At 37.6% G+C, this 17,924-nt stretch overlaps 1 protein-coding gene across 1 annotated transcript in view; it reads left to right on the forward strand.

The window, feature by feature from the left end:
- The window catches only part of ARHGAP30 (Rho GTPase activating protein 30), a 209,171-nt gene that overhangs the window by 188,113 nt on the left and 3,134 nt on the right, over window positions 1-17,924 (forward strand). The window contains exon 12 of the mRNA XM_053703002.1: window positions 17,460-17,924. This exon is cut by the window's right edge and continues 3,134 nt beyond it. Within this exon, the coding sequence (XP_053558977.1) occupies window positions 17,460-17,924 (465 nt within the window). The remainder of the gene's footprint in view (window positions 1-17,459) is intronic.

Below are 17,924 nucleotides of genomic sequence, written 5' to 3' on the forward strand. Positions count from 1 at the left end.
ATAAAACCCCAGCCCCTGTTCCAGAACTGGAACTGGCATAAATACTCCAGCCAACTCTAGATCTGAAACACATTTCAGAAATGCTGAGCCTTTGCTGTGTTAACTGGGACACGGGAAAGAAAAGAATCTCTTAGCAGGAGGCCTTAACTTGAAGCCAATTTTGTACCTTTCTGAAACAATGTTTCTGAAACCAGAGATTAAGAACGGAATTGATCCAAATTTCTTTGAAGAAAACGTAATCTGCCCCATACCAGCTGAGCTGGAATAAGGGCCGCACCTTCATAGGTACTTAGGAGCTGGCTATAGGTTTCTATAAGGCTTGGATATATTCCAAACTGGAAATAGTTTTCAAACTGATACCGCTCCTGAGGATGAAGGATCAGGCTTTTGTTCCTTGTTGTGAGGAAAGGAACGAAAATGATTATTTACCCTGGAAAGAAAGGGAAAGCAAAGTTGACTTAGAAGACATGTCAGCATTCCAAGTTTAATCCATAAAGCTTTTCTAGCTAAAATAGCTAGAGACATATACCTGACATCAACTCTAATGATATCAAAAGATGGTATCACCAATAAAATTATTAGCATGTTATAGAATAATAATAATGCTATAAAATTATGATCTGTTACTTGTTGCGCTAAAGCTTCTAACCAAAAAGTTGAAGCTGCAGCAACATCCGCTAAAAATATAGCAGGTCTAAGAAGATTACCTGAACATAAGGAAGCTTTTCTTAGAAAGGATTCAATTTTCCTATCTAAAGGATCCTTAAATTAAGTACTATCTGCCGTAGGAATAGTAGTACATTAGCAGGAGTAGAGACAGCCCCATAACCTTAGGGATTTTTGTCCCAAAAAACTCTAATCTGTCAGATGGCACAGGATATAATTTGCTTAAACGTCTAGAAGGAGTAAATAAATTACCCAAATTATTCCATTCCCTGGAAATTACTTCAGAAATAGCATCAGGGAGAAAAAACACTTCTGGAATAACTACAGGAGATTTAAAAACCTTATTTAAACGTTTATATTTAGTATCAAGAGGACCAGAATCCTCTATTTCTAATGCAAATAACACTTCTTTAAGTAAAGAACGAATAAATTCCATCTTGAACAAATACAAAGATTTATCAGCATCAACCTCTGAGACAGAAACCTCTGAACCAGAAGAACCATTATCAGTATCAGAATGATGATGTTCATTTAAAAATTCATCTGAAAAAAGAGAAGTTTTAAAAGACTTTTATGTATACTAGAAGGAGAAATAACAGACATAGCCTTCTTAATGGATTTAAAAAATAAAATCTCTTATGTTATCAGGAACACTCTGAAAATTAGATGTTGACGGAACAGCAACAGGTAATGTAACAGTACTAAAGGAAATTTTATCTGCATTAATAAGTTTTGACATGACATGCAATACAAATAACAGCTGGAGAAACAGATACCAAAAGTTTATAGCAGATACACTTAGCTTGGTAGCTCCAGCACTGTGCAGTGATTTTCCTGTAGTATCTTCTGACTCAGTTGCAACGTGGAACATCTTGCAATATGTAAAAGAAAAAAACAACATATAAAGCAAAATTGATCAAATTCCTTAAATGACAGTTTCAGGAATGGGAAAAAAAAAATGCCAGTGAACAAGCTTCTAGCAACCAGAAGCAATAAATAATGAGACTTAAATAATGTGGAGACAAAAATGACGCCCATATTTTTTAGCGCCAAAAAAGACGCCCACATTATTTGGCGCCTAAATGCTTTTGGCGCCAAAAATGACGCCACATCCGGAACGCCGACATTTTTGACGCAAAAAACCGTCAAAAAATGACGCAACTTCCGGCGACACGTATGACGCCGGAAACAGAAAAAAAAATTTTGCGCCAAAAAAGTCCGCGCCAAGAATGACGCAATAAAATGAAGCATTTTCTGCCCCCGCGAGCCTAACAGCCCACAGGGAAAAAGTCAAATTTTTTAAGGTAAGAAAAAATGATTGAAACAAATGCATTTATCCCAAATATGAAACTGACTGTCTGAAAAATAAGGAAAGTTGAACATTCTGAGTCAAGGCAAATAAATGTTTGAATACATATATTTAGAACTTTATAAATAAAGTGCCCAACCATAGCTTAGAGTGTCACAGAAAATAAGATTTACTTACCCCAGGACACTCATCTACATATTTGTAGAAAGCCAAACCAGTACTGAAACGAGAATCAGTAGAGGTAATGGTATATAAGAGTATATCGTCGATCTGAAAAGGGAGGTAAGAGATGAATCTCTACGACCGATAACAGAGAACCTATGAAATAGACCCCGTAGAAGGAGATCACTGCATTCAAATAGGCAATACTCTCCTCACATCCCTCTGACATTCACTGCACGCTGAGAGGAAAACCGGGCTCCAACTTGCTGCGGAGCGCATATCAACGTAGAATCTAGCACAAACTTACTTCACCACCTCCATCGGAGGCAAAGTTTGTAAAACTGAATTGTGGGTGTGGTGAGGGGTGTATTTATAGGCATTTTAAGGTTTGGGAAACTTTGCCCCTCCTGGTAGGAATGTATATCCCATACGTCACTAGCTCATGGACTCTTGCTAATTACATGAAAGAAATGAAGTTTAATGACATTAGGCACTTTGGTCTATCTAAAAAAAGCACTTTTTCACCAGCATCCACACATAGTGCAGCCACATATGTTAGTCTTGTACAGAGAGAAGTGAACAACTTATTTAAAAGGGAGAAAAAAAGAAAATTGGTGCAAAGAAATAGGAAACACAATAAAGAGGACATGTCAGCCATTAGATCTCTGAGAGAGAATACAAATATAATCATTAAAGAGGCCGATAAGGGCGGGGCCATTGTGATTCTAAATAAGTCTGATTATATAGATGAGATCAATAGGCAACTGAAAGATACCCAAGTTTATGAAATACTGACTAGAGATCCCACCATACAGATTAACAAAGGGATAAATAACATTTTGACCCTGGCTACACAAAGAGATATTATAACAGATAAGTTTAAGGAGGCCTTATATGTAACAGATCCAATTAGGCCGGTAATATATGTATTACCAAAGGTACATAAATCCTTAAAAAATCCCCCAGGTCGCCCTATTGTGGCAGGGATGGGTTCAGTATTTTCTAATATTTCTACTTTCTTGGATAGAGTGTTGCAGCCCTTAGTTAAGAACACTACATCTTACATTAGGGACACTAATGATTTTTTGGCTAAATTACAGGACTTAGGACATGTAGGTGATAAGTGTATCTTGTTTTCATTAGATGTCTCAAGCCTTTACACCACTATTAAACATACAACAGGGATTTCATCAGTGGAACATATGCTTAGATCTAGTAAGAGTTATACTGAGGCAGAAATTTGGTTTCTAATAGAACTTCTGTCTATCATTCTTTATCAGAATTATTTTCTATTTATGGATACATATTATTTGCAGAAACAGGGTACAGCAATGGGCTCTAACGTTGCCCCCTCATACGCCAACATTTTCATGAATAGCTTTGAGGAATACTTTGTATATCCTCATGGCTTGTTCCAGCTCTATGGTGCCTCCTGGTGGAGGTACATTGATGATGTGTTTGGCGTGTGGGGGGGTGACGTTGGCAGCCTATTGTCCTTTGTTGAAGATCTTAATAATTCTGTCAATGGATTAAAATTCACTTTAAACATGAGTGAAATTGGAATTGAGTTTCTAGACACCTATGTATACTTTAAGGATGGTTTCTTAAAAACGGATATCCATACAAAAGACACAGACAAAAACAATATATTGAAATATGGAAGTTACCATCCTGATAGTATCTTTAGGGCTATTCCAAAGAGCCAATTTTTAAGAGTTAAACGCATAGTGTCAGAGGAGAATAGATGTAAGCAAAGGTTGGAGGAGATGGCTGATAAATTCATCAATAGAGGGTATCCAATATCACTAATCAAGGAACAACTAGATGTAGTCAATAATAAAGAATTACCCAAAAAGTACAAAAGTAAAGAAACAAATCGTCTAGTGTTTGTAACACAGTTCAATGAATTCAGTCAGAAAATCAATGGTATTCTAAGAAAGCATTGGCACATCCTAAGGGACTGTAACCCCCAAGTGAATGAGTTTAAAGAAAATTTAATGACAGCGTATAGAAGAAATAGAAGTATCAAAGACACCCTTGTACATTCTGATATAGGCAGTAACAGATTGAACATACAGAAGACTATAGGCCCTAGGAAAGATGGATGTTATCCCTGTTTGAACTGCAGTAACTGCAGTTCAATGATTAAAGGTGAATATTTTTTTCACCCTATAAATGGTAGGAAATACAAAATTAATAAATACCTTACTTGTAGGTCATGTTACTGTATTTATTTGATCAAGTGTCCATGTGGTTTGATCTATTTGGGCGAGACCTGTAGAGAGGTAAGGGAGAGGATAACAGAACATAAGTCTAATATTAGATGCAAGAACAAAGAGGCTCCTGTTTCTTCTCACTTCCTCTCTATGGGTCATAACATCAGTCAGCTCAGATTCCAAATAATTGAACAGATTGATAGACCAAGGAGGGGGGGTAATAGAGAACATATACTAAAAACAAGAGAGATGTTTTGGATATACAAATTGGAAAGCCTAATACCTAAGGGTATGAATAAAGACTTCGATTGGAGTCTGTTTTACTAAATATTTGTCTTTCCTAAAACATCTCTATAGATAGGTAAATCTTCCCTTTCTAATGGGCTGAGTATTATGATACCTGCATGTTTTTAACTTAAAATATTTTTCCAATAACCCCTTTTAATGGGCTGAGTAAATTTGAGGGAAATGTCTGAAAATTATCTTTACATATAAAAATACTAAAGAGAAAAGAAAAAAATTATTTTCAAGATAGGCCTACAGTGTTCAAATTGACAGTAATCCACATAATCTCCAGTAGCAATTTTTTGAAACTTATAAAATCAACTCTAAAATGAAAGAGTTTAAATTAGCATTTATATAACAAGTAAACAGCATCTGCATATCTGCATATTGTGTGTAATATTTCTTCTATTTTAATTTTGTACATATGATTTTATCTTTTAACATTGTTTGATACTTAAACCTTTTCAATGTGACTATTCAGAATGCTTTTTTGCAATAGGAATATATATGTTAGATGGCCACAAGATGGCAGTGATGCAATAACGAGTAGTCACATGATAACAGGTGAACAATTGACCAGGTGTAAAGTATTTAAATGATGAATCAGTGTATGTTCAGTATGACTAAGGACCTATAGCAGGTCTGAAACGTTGTATGTTTGTCTAAGACCCCACTAATGAAGAAATAAAGGTCTTTTAACTATTGGTGGCTGGAACAAATCATTATTTCTACTTGGAGTATTTGCAGGATAGGGCAGATCCTGGGTTCCGTGCCCCACAAGCCACATATTGGTTGGTGCTGTTTTCCACACTTTGCTTTGAGAATATATTCAGAAACCTCAATATCATGTCTAAACTAAGCATACTATTTGAAAGTGCCCAAGGTAAGATGATATAGCTGGAACTGTTCGAATTTGAGAATTCTGTTTCATAATATAGGGGGAAGGGCAGTTTCCCATATGGTGACATCTTAAATAACAATTGAAGTAAAAGTCTAGCAGAATGAGTGAAAGACATTTTCCCCAGTTCAGAAGTAATCATTAGGATAAATAGAACTAAACTGGGCATTAAAATCAAATTTACCGTGTTGCTGAGGGCAGTATAAACAGTACTGGAATAAGGTAAAACTATAAAACTAAACATCAATGTAAACAAATACAACCAAATGCAATGAAATATTTTCCCATTGTAAGGAGGCATTAGAAGGAAAAAGTATACATACATCATCTTGAAGACGGGATTGCAACGTTGCTGAAACAAGTGTAAACATCAACATAACCATAACCAATAAAACTGTAAAGTCACTCTAAGGCAATAGGCCCCCCGGGATCGACACCCAGATGAGTGTCAGTCTCAGAAATCCCAGAGGGAGTGTGCCCACAGAGACTCAGTTCAATATACATATCTGTTCTAGATACAGGCCACACATTGTAGATCTGCTACAGGCATCAGCCTAAGTCTCTATTGCCTGCTTTGGGTGATTGTTGATTCTTGTTTTCTGTAGTGAGGTGTGCCTCCAAGGCTTGAGGTGAGTGGAAGTACTTTGGGCCCGCGTGGGTTGCAAGACAGAGTTTAGCAGGATATAAAAGGGCCACTTGACGGCCTTGGTCATGCAGTTTTGAGCAGAGTGGGGCGAAATCATTCCTTTTCCTAGTAACCTCCATTGAGTAATCCTGAAATAGTAGAAGGCGGCCAGAATCATATTCAACCGTTTTCTGTGTTCTGTAAGCTTGTAGAAGAAGAATTTTTTCCTGAAAATTCAGGCATTTGAAGATCACCTGTCTTGGTTTACCTCTATCTTTGAGTAGGATGTCTGGGCCCACTCTATGAGAACGCTCGACATCGATAGGGAGATGATCAGAGGATATCCCCAAGAGTTTAGGAAAAGTGACTGCCACAAACTCCATAAGCGCTTTACCTCTGATTGTTTCGGGCACCCCCACTATACGCAGATTGTTTCGGGGACTCCTGTTCTCTAAATCTTCCACACGGTCTAGAAGGTATTGGTTCTGTTTTATTATTTGTTTAATTGAAATGTAGGCGCTGGATTGCTTGTCTTCTACCTCTGAAATGCGACCCTCTGCCGCTGAGAGCGAGTAGAGAACTGTCTGACCTCACTTGTGAGGTTATCCATGCCCGCCTGCAGGGAATCTATTCTGGGCAAAAAGAAAGACTTCAAGTCCTGCATTAGAGATGAATGATCTCCCAGCTGGGGAGTTTGCTGATCAGAGTGTGGGGAGATGTCCATCTGTGATTCTATCAACTGGCGTGTCTTTTTTTCTGCAGCTTTTGACTTATGACTCATCTTGTCACTATGCGTGGATGAGATTTTGCGGAAATATTGGTCCACTCTCATGGGAGTAAGTTGTATATTATATAAAGGTGAGGGATATAGCCACACAGTACCGTTATTCAGAGTATGCAAATGAGTCCCCAAAAAATCTGCAGAGATAACAGGGTATAATGCAAAAGGTTCTATTGAGCAATCTATCTCCCAGAGTCAGGAACTAGTATGTTATATACCTCGGTGCACTGTGTATGAGGCCCAAATTTCGAGGGGGGGCTAGCTAGGCATGCAGGTTAGAAATGTCCAGGCCGTTGTGTCGCCCAACAAGCCAAAAGGTGAGTGTCACAAAGCCTCTAACTGAGTAAATTCAGCCATTACGTTAGGCTGTGCTTATTCTCACTTCAATGCAATCCCCTAATGTTCCATGTCTGCACCACAGTATAAAGTTTCCAAAGTGTGAGACAGTATAAGTGTGCAGGAAAAGTCGTATTGGTGTGGTCAGGGCATAACAAGTTAGTGTCAGGCTAAATTTGGGCTGGTTTTCAGCCGATGCACTCACCCACTGTTCAGCTTCTGTACTGTAGCGCCAAGATCTCAAAGTGCATGGCAGCTAAAGTGCGCAGGAACCAGTAGGCCGTGCCACAAATTGCAGTCGGCAATCCACAGCTTGTAAGTCTCAGGCCAAGTTTGGGGCGATTTATAATGTCCAGCAGGTTCGGAGCTTTTAGGTAGTTACCATCCACTGTGATACAGCAATGGTGTGTGAGACTGCGTGGGTTCCGTAATGCGGCCTTGACTTCCGGAGGCTAGGGCAGATGAAATGCCCTTCACAGAGTCTTAGTCGGCTATCGATGTCCTCCACGGAGGTTTTCACAGCAAGACAAATTGCGTGGGTGTCTGGGTCAGGTGAAAAGGCTCTTAAAATAACTTTTATCAGAACTTAGTTCCCGGAGCTCTTGATGTTCACCTCCACCCAGAAGGTCCGCCCACCGGAAGTCCCTAGGGTAGGGAATTTTATAATTTTGGGGGGCTTTTTTATTTTATTAGGGGGCTTAGATTAGGTGTAATTAGATTAAAATTCTTGTAATATTTTTTTATTTTTTGTAATTTAGTGTTTGTTTGTTTTTGTATTATAGTTTAGTATAATTTTAGTTTAGATAATTGTAGTTAATTTATTTAATTAATTTATTGATAGTGTAGTGTTAGGTGTATTTGTAACTTAGGTTAGGATTTATTTTGCAGGTAATTTTGTAATTATTTTATCTAGGTAGCTATAAAATAGTTAATAACTATTTAATAGCTATTGTACCTAGTTAAAATAAATACAAAGTTGCCTGTAAAATAAATATAAATCCTAAAATAGCTACAATGTAACTATTAGTTATATTGTAGCTATATTACGGTTTATTTTATAGGTAAGTATTTAGTTTTAAATAGTATTAATTTATTTAATTATAGTAATTTTAGTTTGCTTTATTTAAATTATATTTAACTTAGGGGGTGTTAGGGTTAGACTTAGGTTTAGGGGTTAATAACTTTATTATAGTAGCGGCGACGTTGGGGGCGGGAGATTAGGGATTAATAAGTGTAGGTAGGTGGCGGCGATGTTAGGGAGGGCAGATTAGGGGTTAATAAAATTTATTATAGTGTTTGCGAGGCGGGAGTGTGGCGGTTTAGGGGTTAATACATTTATTATAGTGGCGGCGATGTCCGGTTGGCAGATTAGGGGTTAATAAGTGTAGGTAGGTGGCGGCGACGTTGGGGGGGACATCTTAGGGGTTAATAAATATAATATAGGTATCGGCGATGTTAGAGACAGCAGATTAGGGGTTCATAGCTATAATGTAGGTTGCGGCGGTGTCCGGAGCAGTAGATTAGGGGTTAATAGTATAATGAAGGTATCAGCGACAGCGGGGGCGGCAGATTAGGGGTTAATAAGTGTAAGATTAGGGGTGTTTAGACTCGGGGTTCATGTTAGGGTGTTAGGTGTAGACTTAGAAAGTGTTTCCCCATAGGAAACAATGGGGCTGCGTTAGGCGCTGAACGCTGCTTTTTTGCAGGTGTTAGGTTTTTTTTTCAGCCAGCTCAGCCCCATTGTTTCCTATGGGGAAATTGTGCATGTTTTTTCAGCTTACCGCTACCATAAGCAACGCTGGTATTGAGGGTTGAAGTGGAGCTAAATTTGTCTCAACGCTCACTTTTCTGAGGCTAACGCAGCCATTCAGAAAACTCGTAATACCAGCGTTGTCTTAAGGGAGCGCTGGAAAAAAAAGGCTTGTTAGCAACACAGGTCTTTACCGACAAAACTCCAAATCTAGGCGATAGAGCATAACAGAAGTTAATATGTTGCCCTATACTGTAGTTATACAATTCTTATACATCAAGGCCAGAGCTTTACAAATATATAAAACACTCACATAAGAAGAGATAAGCAGGGTACCTCTCTACAGCAGTAACTCATGCCCTGCCCAAGAGAAGTGGAAGCACAATAAAGGCTTTAACATTACAAGAAGTAAATCTCTGTGTACAGGATACAGAACAATTGATATAGCATATATAGCATATAGCAAACCTGGTAGAAAAAAAGGCACAACCTAGGTGTTACGAATAATGGTGTGTTGAGGAACAGCAGAATCTATATACACTGGGGAAGATAATGATAGCTGTGAGAGACCGAAGCTAAAAAGCAACAGTGCATAGGCCATAAGTAACAGTCACCATTAACAATCCTGGGATGTGAAACTGCTGAAGTTCTGATAAGTAAGTCCGCAAGTAGAGCTTAATTTTTAGGCGCCGAGGAGAAGAATTAACCTAAGCAGTGCCTGCTGCAAATTTGTCCCTGGAGTTTTTCCCTCGCTTCTACGCCAAGACAGCATATCACCTAATGCAGGTGGCAGGTTGTGTAAAGCACTATCATCGTGCACATGGGAGTTGGCAGCACTCACAGGCACCATCACCCAAACTTCGTTCCATTTTTCCACCTGGAGGCATAGGATCACATTACCACTAAGGTGGAAGAGACAAAGCCCTCTGCTCAAATCTTCACGTGGGAAGAGGCTGAACTGAGATAGCACTTCGGGTAGAGTAGACTTGTTTTGTGTGAATCCAGCTTCTATACCCGGCTCTAGGATTTCCCTCTGCCACAGGTGAATCTCCAAGTCAGCAGGCTTTTCATGCGTCGCCATCTTTGGCGGGGAGTAAGCAGTTGGTTCACTTGTGGTCTGCAGAATTAGAATCAATTTGTCAATCCCATCACAAAGTTTCCTTTCAAATTCCTCCATCTTTGCTTGAAAGTAAAAATACATCTCCTCCATGATCTATATTACGCTGAGTACCGCAAGATCTTTATGCTATGATACAGCAGACGGAGGCCACAGTTATAGACGTTTCCTCAGAATTTTAGGCCACCTGTTGCAGTGCTTCTTGTTCTCTGCAGGCTCGCCAATTGAAGCCTGGTGTACCTCCAGACCACAGAGACTCTTTGGGAAGGTTTTATACCCAAAAAAATATATTTTTAGTACTTAATTTCAACTTTTATATTTTTTTTTTTTTTAACAATTTCAAATTTTTTTTTTTTTTTTTTTTTTTTTTAATAGTTTTTATTGAGGTTCAGTTCAAGGCTTACAAATAATAAACGTCAACACATATTAAACAATACAGTAATAAATGGTTACATGACTTCCATCTGACATATATCAGGATATATATATATATATGTATATAAAACATAATACTGAGCAGTATATAAATCAGGGAGAACAGGAGGTAACTCAAAATATAAAGCTTATAGGTACATATTGTTAAATTAATTCTGCAGCAGAAGTTTAGCCATAACTTAACTTGTACACCCCTCTAGTGGCGAAACTAAAAAGCTACACTTTGTCACCAAATTTATTACACAACTTTTGGGAGAATTCTCAGTGTTGAATATTCAACATAGGGTGTATTTAAATTGTTGGAAACCAGCCAGGTATGAATATTAAGTCTGCACCAGGTCTTATCACTTGGGTATGGGCCCTATACCCAAGCAACTTATTGTTTACATTATATAAAAAGTAATGCACAGCAGACTTCCAATATACTATTTATGGTTAAGATAATGTAACCCCTGGCTGGGTTTCTGGTCGCGCATAGTTTACCCTAATAGACCAGTAAAAGAGAGTGACTACATTGTGTTGCGCTAGCCACGTTATCATGTTTAGCGGTTGAATTACACCTAAAGCTGCAACTTAAAATGTTGCATATACATAAAAATAGTTGGTATTGGAAGGGAAATATTTTACAGTTTGAATCTTTCAAACAGAATGAGAATCACATCTATACCTGCAAATAGAAAAGCAAGGTCCTGGACATATCTTGTACCATTTTGTAAACTGTAATAAATGAGAACACGCAGATAACAATACATTCACACACAGAAAAGAATAGACTACTTTTGTCAATGTGCATATCAACCAGGCGGTAGTGGCATACATTCCTAAATATAATATAAGGCTGCTTAAACTATTTCAGATATCTTAAGTAGATGGGGCGATACCATTTAAGTCATCCCTCGCTACATAAACATCTGCCTAACTTGGAACCCTAGTCTTATGTTATGATTGAATTTTACTATGTATCTAAAGGGTGCTGGATTTGGGCTAATATGTCTGGAGGTGAGCATAACTCTATATTGAGCTGTATATAGATGCATACCAACCCATTACATAACTAAAAATTATATCACCCCTAGTATAGCTTAAATGTGCTAATGGTGCAAATAAGAGCAACTCTTCAAGGTAATATACAGTGCGACAAATAACTCATAAAAAGACTATAGGGATAACCTTAGTGGTTGGTATATATATATATATATATATATATATATATATATATATATATATAACGTCTAGATCAGGTAAAAATATTCGCATCATAGAGCGTATATATAAAAGTCCTGTCAGACATAATATAGACATATATGTACTCCCCTTCCAATGTCATGTTGGTATATGGGGATATTTAGGGTACTCTTGGCAACTAAGAACCCCATGCTTAGCTAATCCTATATAACTGTAGTTGCAAAGTCAAGTCAGACAGTCTTTCCAAAACAGGAAAAACAGATGACAACTGCTATATTAATTAATACATATTCTCAAGAAGAAACAGTGGCCATCATGTCATTAATGAAAAAATTGTAAACTGAGTGGAAGACATATTAGATTAGAATTAGTAAAAGCAATTGCAACATTGCCAGCATATGGTCTTCATCATTAGCCAGTTCTGATAAATTAAGCCAAATGTAAGGTAATAGCTGTTTGTGTAATTATACGTAGGTAAATGCTATCTTATAGTGGCAAATAGTCTAAGAGAAAATGCTGTATACCTTATCGTGACAATCCCACATCTGACAGTGAACAACAATACTATATACACATGTGTCATATCATGTTACCAATACAATAACAGGGAACTTAGATAAATTGACAATGAAGTCCCATAGTAGATAATAAAAATAACAAGCGGGCACTTTAGAGACCTCAAAGTAGTTTGATATGTTTGATGGCAGGCAATCCAAGAGTAGTCCATAGTTAGCCCACTCCAGTTCGCCTTGTCCTAAAGTCCCAAAAAAAAAACTTGTCTTCAGACATTGCAACCACGGCTGAGGTTTTCTCCACCAGAAGCCGAATGACTGTGCCACAACAGCAATCACTATAGTTGTATATGTCGGACGCTCCACTTCTGACTTTATCTGTGCGGTCATGCTATGTCTATGCACTGTCTCCCATATAGCTCTCTATGCCATCTTGGCACCGACAGGGTAATTTGCATGCGAAGGTCTTGGGTCCGTCAGAGCTTTTCTTGAGATAACAGCTTTGGGCCATCTTAAGGCCTTTCTGTGGTCTTTTAGGGATATTGGCCCCTGGTTACCAGAGTCCTGTACTGTAGGAAGCGGGTCCTGAGTAACGATGATGCTTGCAGGTATGGGAGATATACTATTACTGATGCGACCTACGGGAGGGCTGTGGGTGACAGACTCAGGTGATTTTTGCTCTGTAGCCTGTATAGTGTGTACGAGTTGCGCCCAGACATCAGCCACCTCAATCTCGGTGTTGGTAGTGTGCAGCAGAAACATAGCTGGTTCACACTTACAGTTCACGGTTGCCTCGGCTAATCCCAATTTGAGGCTAAATAACGATCTATGCTGCCTTTGTGCAGACCCCTCTTCGGAGCTATATTGTCCCTCTTTGTGTGTACGGCTGCTATCAGCATGGTGCGGCTGCACCGCAACTTGATGTTCCGAGACATCCGCCTCCTCACAGTAGCCAATATGGCCGCTGACAGGCCTAAGAGTTGAAGCAGTCGTGGGGCTGTCATGACATATGGGGTAGTTCACCCTCTCAAAATAGGGATCAGGAAGCCGGTCATCTACACATGCATGGGTTCTGCTACTAGTTGTCGCCTCTGCACACAGCTTTTGCAGTCCCTGCGTGAAGTTGAAAAAATTCTCCCGGAGGAGCTGCGTCATAGCCGATTCCCATTCTTCTAGGGTATCCAACATCTTCACAGTTTTGGCGAAGTCCCAGGGTCAAAAATAACTAGTCGGTCTTTCAAAGTCCTGTACAGCTCCCCTTTTAGTATAATTGAGGTTATAACAAATAAATAAGTTCACTTTTTATCAAATTGGTGCTAGGAGCTTTGCACATGTACGTCTGTTCTCTATAGAAGCTTGCTCCACCCCCCCAACTTTTATAATTTATTATGCACAGAGCTCACACACAGTATATCTGCTTAGTATGGCAGCTAGCTCCACCCCTGTCCCTTTTAATTTAATAGGGCATGTGGAGTTGTTCAAAGTTTCAACCCAAGTGTTTTACACCTCCTGTATACCTCTCCATATTAGGAGGATGTCATCAATGTATCTATAATACAAAATGATCTCAGGACATTCATACACTTGTAGTACATCAACCTCAATGTGTTCTATGTATAAGTTTGCGAATGCCGGTGCCATGATTGAGCCCAATGCTGTACCCCTGATTTGGAGATAGTAGTACAAATTCTCAAATCTGAAATAATTGTTCTGCAAACATATCCTTAACAACTCAATGATAAATTCTGATGGGGGACCCACATATGAATATCTCCATAAGTTTCTCAGGATCACCTGAATGTCTTCCTCTTGTGGGATCACAGTATACAGACTATTGACATCCATGCTTGTTAGTATGTCATCAGGTCTGATGTCTGTCACCTGTGTTAGTGTCTCAATCAAGGCCCAGGAGTCTCTCAAAAAGGATCTCATATTGGTCACCATCAGTTGTAGCATATGCTCCACAAATGTTGCTAAGGGTTGAAGAAGTGATCCTCTGGCCGATACAATTGAACGACCAGGTGGTGATTTCATATCCTTATGTATTTTTGGTAATGTGTACAAAATAGGTCTTATAGGGTGGTCCACTATTAGCCAGTCCCTAGTAGTTTTGTCTATCCAATCGTTATCCAATGCTCCTTGTATCACTGCATCAATCAGTCTTTTAAAGCCGATTGTCGGATCTCCAGGCAGTAGTCAATAAGTATCAGCTTCCGATAACTGTTTGATAATCTCCTCTTTATAATCTTTGTAGTTCTGTATGACTACCGCAGCACCTTTGTCCGCTGTACAAATTACTATCTCTTGGTTCCTGGATAGACTCTCAATGGCAGATCTCTCTTCCAAAGTTATGTTATGCCTGAACTTTACATTTCTGCATTTGGTCAGATCCTGCTGTACAAGTCTGGTATATGTACGGATACTGGGGTTGGTGGTAGTAGGGTCAAACATACTCTGTCTTTTAAAAGGGTATGTCCTCTCCTCCCTTGAGGTAGCCTGAAAAAAGTCACCCAATTTGAGGTGAAGCTGGAATTTCATAGTGTCAACGCATAATGAAAATTAATCAAGTCAAGCTGTTGGTACAAAGGAGAGCACCTTGTTGAGTACTTGGTGTTCAATCTTGGAGAGGGAAAATGTGCTGATATTTACCACTATGTCCTCCTGTATCGGGGCTGGTATGGGGGCCTTCCTCCAAAAGCCTACCCTCCTCGTATGTGGTCTCCACCTCTCCATCTTTGGGCGGATCTTGTAGTGACCTCTAAAAAAGACTGGTTTGCTGTAGAATGTTGGGGAGTTTGTCCCTGGGGTTCTGTAATCTCAGTGTCAGATCCTGAACTGGAATCCACAGTAGTAAGTCGGTGATGAGTATATTTGTTTCTTAATTTTCTCCATGTTGTAACTAAAATGAGACTTTGACATTTAAAGATATATATATATATATATATATATATATATATATATGTGTGTGTGTGTGGATGTACCATACACATAGTGAAAATTTACGTATGCTCCCTGTTGCTAGCTTTATCAATGTGTTTAATTCTATATGTTTAACTAGACTTTTGGATTGCATTTTTATGTTTTATTTTTTAAATACTTTGATCAGTTTGTCTACATGTAGGTAATTCTGAGGATACATTTGGAGCGATATCTTAGACAATAGCTGGTATATAGATTTGTTATCTCTATTGCTAGGTCCAATATAAGACTATAGTTACGCCTATAGGAGTTGAAAGTGACTACACTAGGCATTTGTATCTTTATACAAATTCATACACTGATATGGATACCATTACGTCAAATAGTTTTTGATACATTTATGATACACATTGATACATCCCTGTGTTGTTGTTACACAAAGTTTGAGGGCAGGGCTTATGATGCAATTTTCTCAGTGCAGGAATAACAACTGAGGTTTGTGATAATATTAAATAGAAAATTTGTTTTTATCACTATCAAGGATCGATTATACTAAGTGATGTTCTGTAAATGGTCCCACTATGATTACACTTTATGTTTATTATTGCACTGTATAATATTAACACAGGATTAGTAACTATGAGCATTCACAATGTATTTGTTTTTTTCTATGGTTGCTATGGCCACAGTTTGACTGTTTTTTGCACAGTGGGTGGGGTCTCAATGGGTATAAAATGTTTGATTCCCTCTGTACAATTGTTGGTCTGATGAAGGGGTGAACACCCCGAAACGTCATTTGTTTTTGTATGGAACAAAACACTTTTTATTTCACCTGTATCAAGTCCAGTGAGTGCTTGTGCTATAATTTGGATATTTGAACTTTCTATAGCACCCTGGCAGAATTGAAATTTACTCTTCGTGGGAGTGCACTTATTTCAGTGGATTATATATATACAGTATATATATATATATATATATATATATATATATATATATATATATATATATATATATTGGAGCCCTTTGCAGTCAAATACCTAAAAACATGAAAAAGCATTTTTATTCAATATTAATATTTAATAATGTGTTTAACTGTGTATGTACTGTAAATATTTTACATTCCAATGTTCTTCACCCATAACGGAATAGGCTCTAAGCATTTTTTAATAGATATTCCTATATATATATATATATATATATATATATATATATATATATATATATATATATATATATATATATATATATATATATGTATATATATATATGTATATATATATAGATATATATTTTACCAAAAAATAATCATAAGCATAAGTAGAGCATATACTTCTATGTGAAAAACATTGGAATGTTAAATATTCATAATTCATGTTAGATTTAGCACTCATGATTGTGTTAGCACGCGAGTATGGATGATTTGTTTTCAGTTTGCGTGCTCCATTGAAGTCTATAGAGAGAATACGTTAACGTGGTCACAATAACTGAAGTCCAACTCTTAATGTTTTACTTTCAACTTGTAATACGCGCACTACCTGACGTGAAGAAAAAGTTTACATGTAGCGAAGTTAACACGTGAGTGGGAACGCTAAATAACATTTCACTCGTAATCTAGCTCATAGTAATTTTTTGAGTATTAATAAAAAGAAAATACATTTTAAGAAAGAAAAGATTAAGCTTTAAAGGGACAGTCTAGTCCAGAATAAACGTTCATGAATCAGATAGGGCATGTAATTTTAAACAACTTTCCAATTTACTTTTATATCAAATGTGCTTTCTTCTCTTGGTATTCTTAGTTGAAAGTTAAACCTAGGAGGTTCATATGCTAATTTCTTAGAACTTGAAGACCGTCTCTTATCTATATACATTTTGACAGTTTTTCACCACTAGAGGGTTTTAGTTCATGTGTCATATAGATAACACTGTGCTCACGCACGTGTAGTTACTTAGGAGTCAGCACTGATTGACTAAAATGCAAGTCTATCAAAAGAACTGAAATAAGTGGGCAGTTTGCAGAGGCTTAGATACAAGATAATCACAGAGGTAAAAAGTGTATTAATATAACTGTGTTGGTTATGCAAAACTAGAGAATGGGTAATAAAGGGATTATCTATCTTTTAAAACAATAAAAAAATCTGGTGTAGACTGTTCCTTTAAGAAAAAGATGTATCTTAAAAGTTATAATTTTAAGCATATTCAGTAAGCTAAGAAATAATGCTTCATGTTTTGAAATTATAATATATATGTTATTTTGAATCAACAGATAGAAGAATTTTCTGTGGAGCCACCACCAGACGATTTATCAGAAGATGATTCAGATCAGATGTACTACATACCAACTGGTTGTTTAGATATTGAATATCAATCAAGGGAAATTGAAGATAGTTTAGATGATGTTTATCTGAGTGCTTACAATGATCTAAGTCCTCTAGTTCAAGAATTAGAGAATCCTTTGGAATTGTTAAATACAGAAGCATCAGAAATGCCTTTAAGTATTTGTGAACTTCAAAAAGCAAATTCGAATGGCTCAGTATGTCAAAATTCTGTTGATGAACTCAAGGAAATTCAATCAGACATACAGCCTACTGTAGGGAACTCAACAGTTGTAGAGGAAGACACTTTAAGTCTTACTTCTGCATCAACCTCCGGTAATTCAGAGGAATCACAAGATAATGAGAAAACCTTAGTACATTGTGAAAAACAAAGTATTCCAGTAAAGGAATTTACA

The sequence above is a fragment of the Bombina bombina genome, chromosome 1, assembly GCF_027579735.1.
Source record: "Bombina bombina isolate aBomBom1 chromosome 1, aBomBom1.pri, whole genome shotgun sequence".
NCBI lineage: Eukaryota > Metazoa > Chordata > Amphibia > Anura > Bombinatoridae > Bombina > Bombina bombina.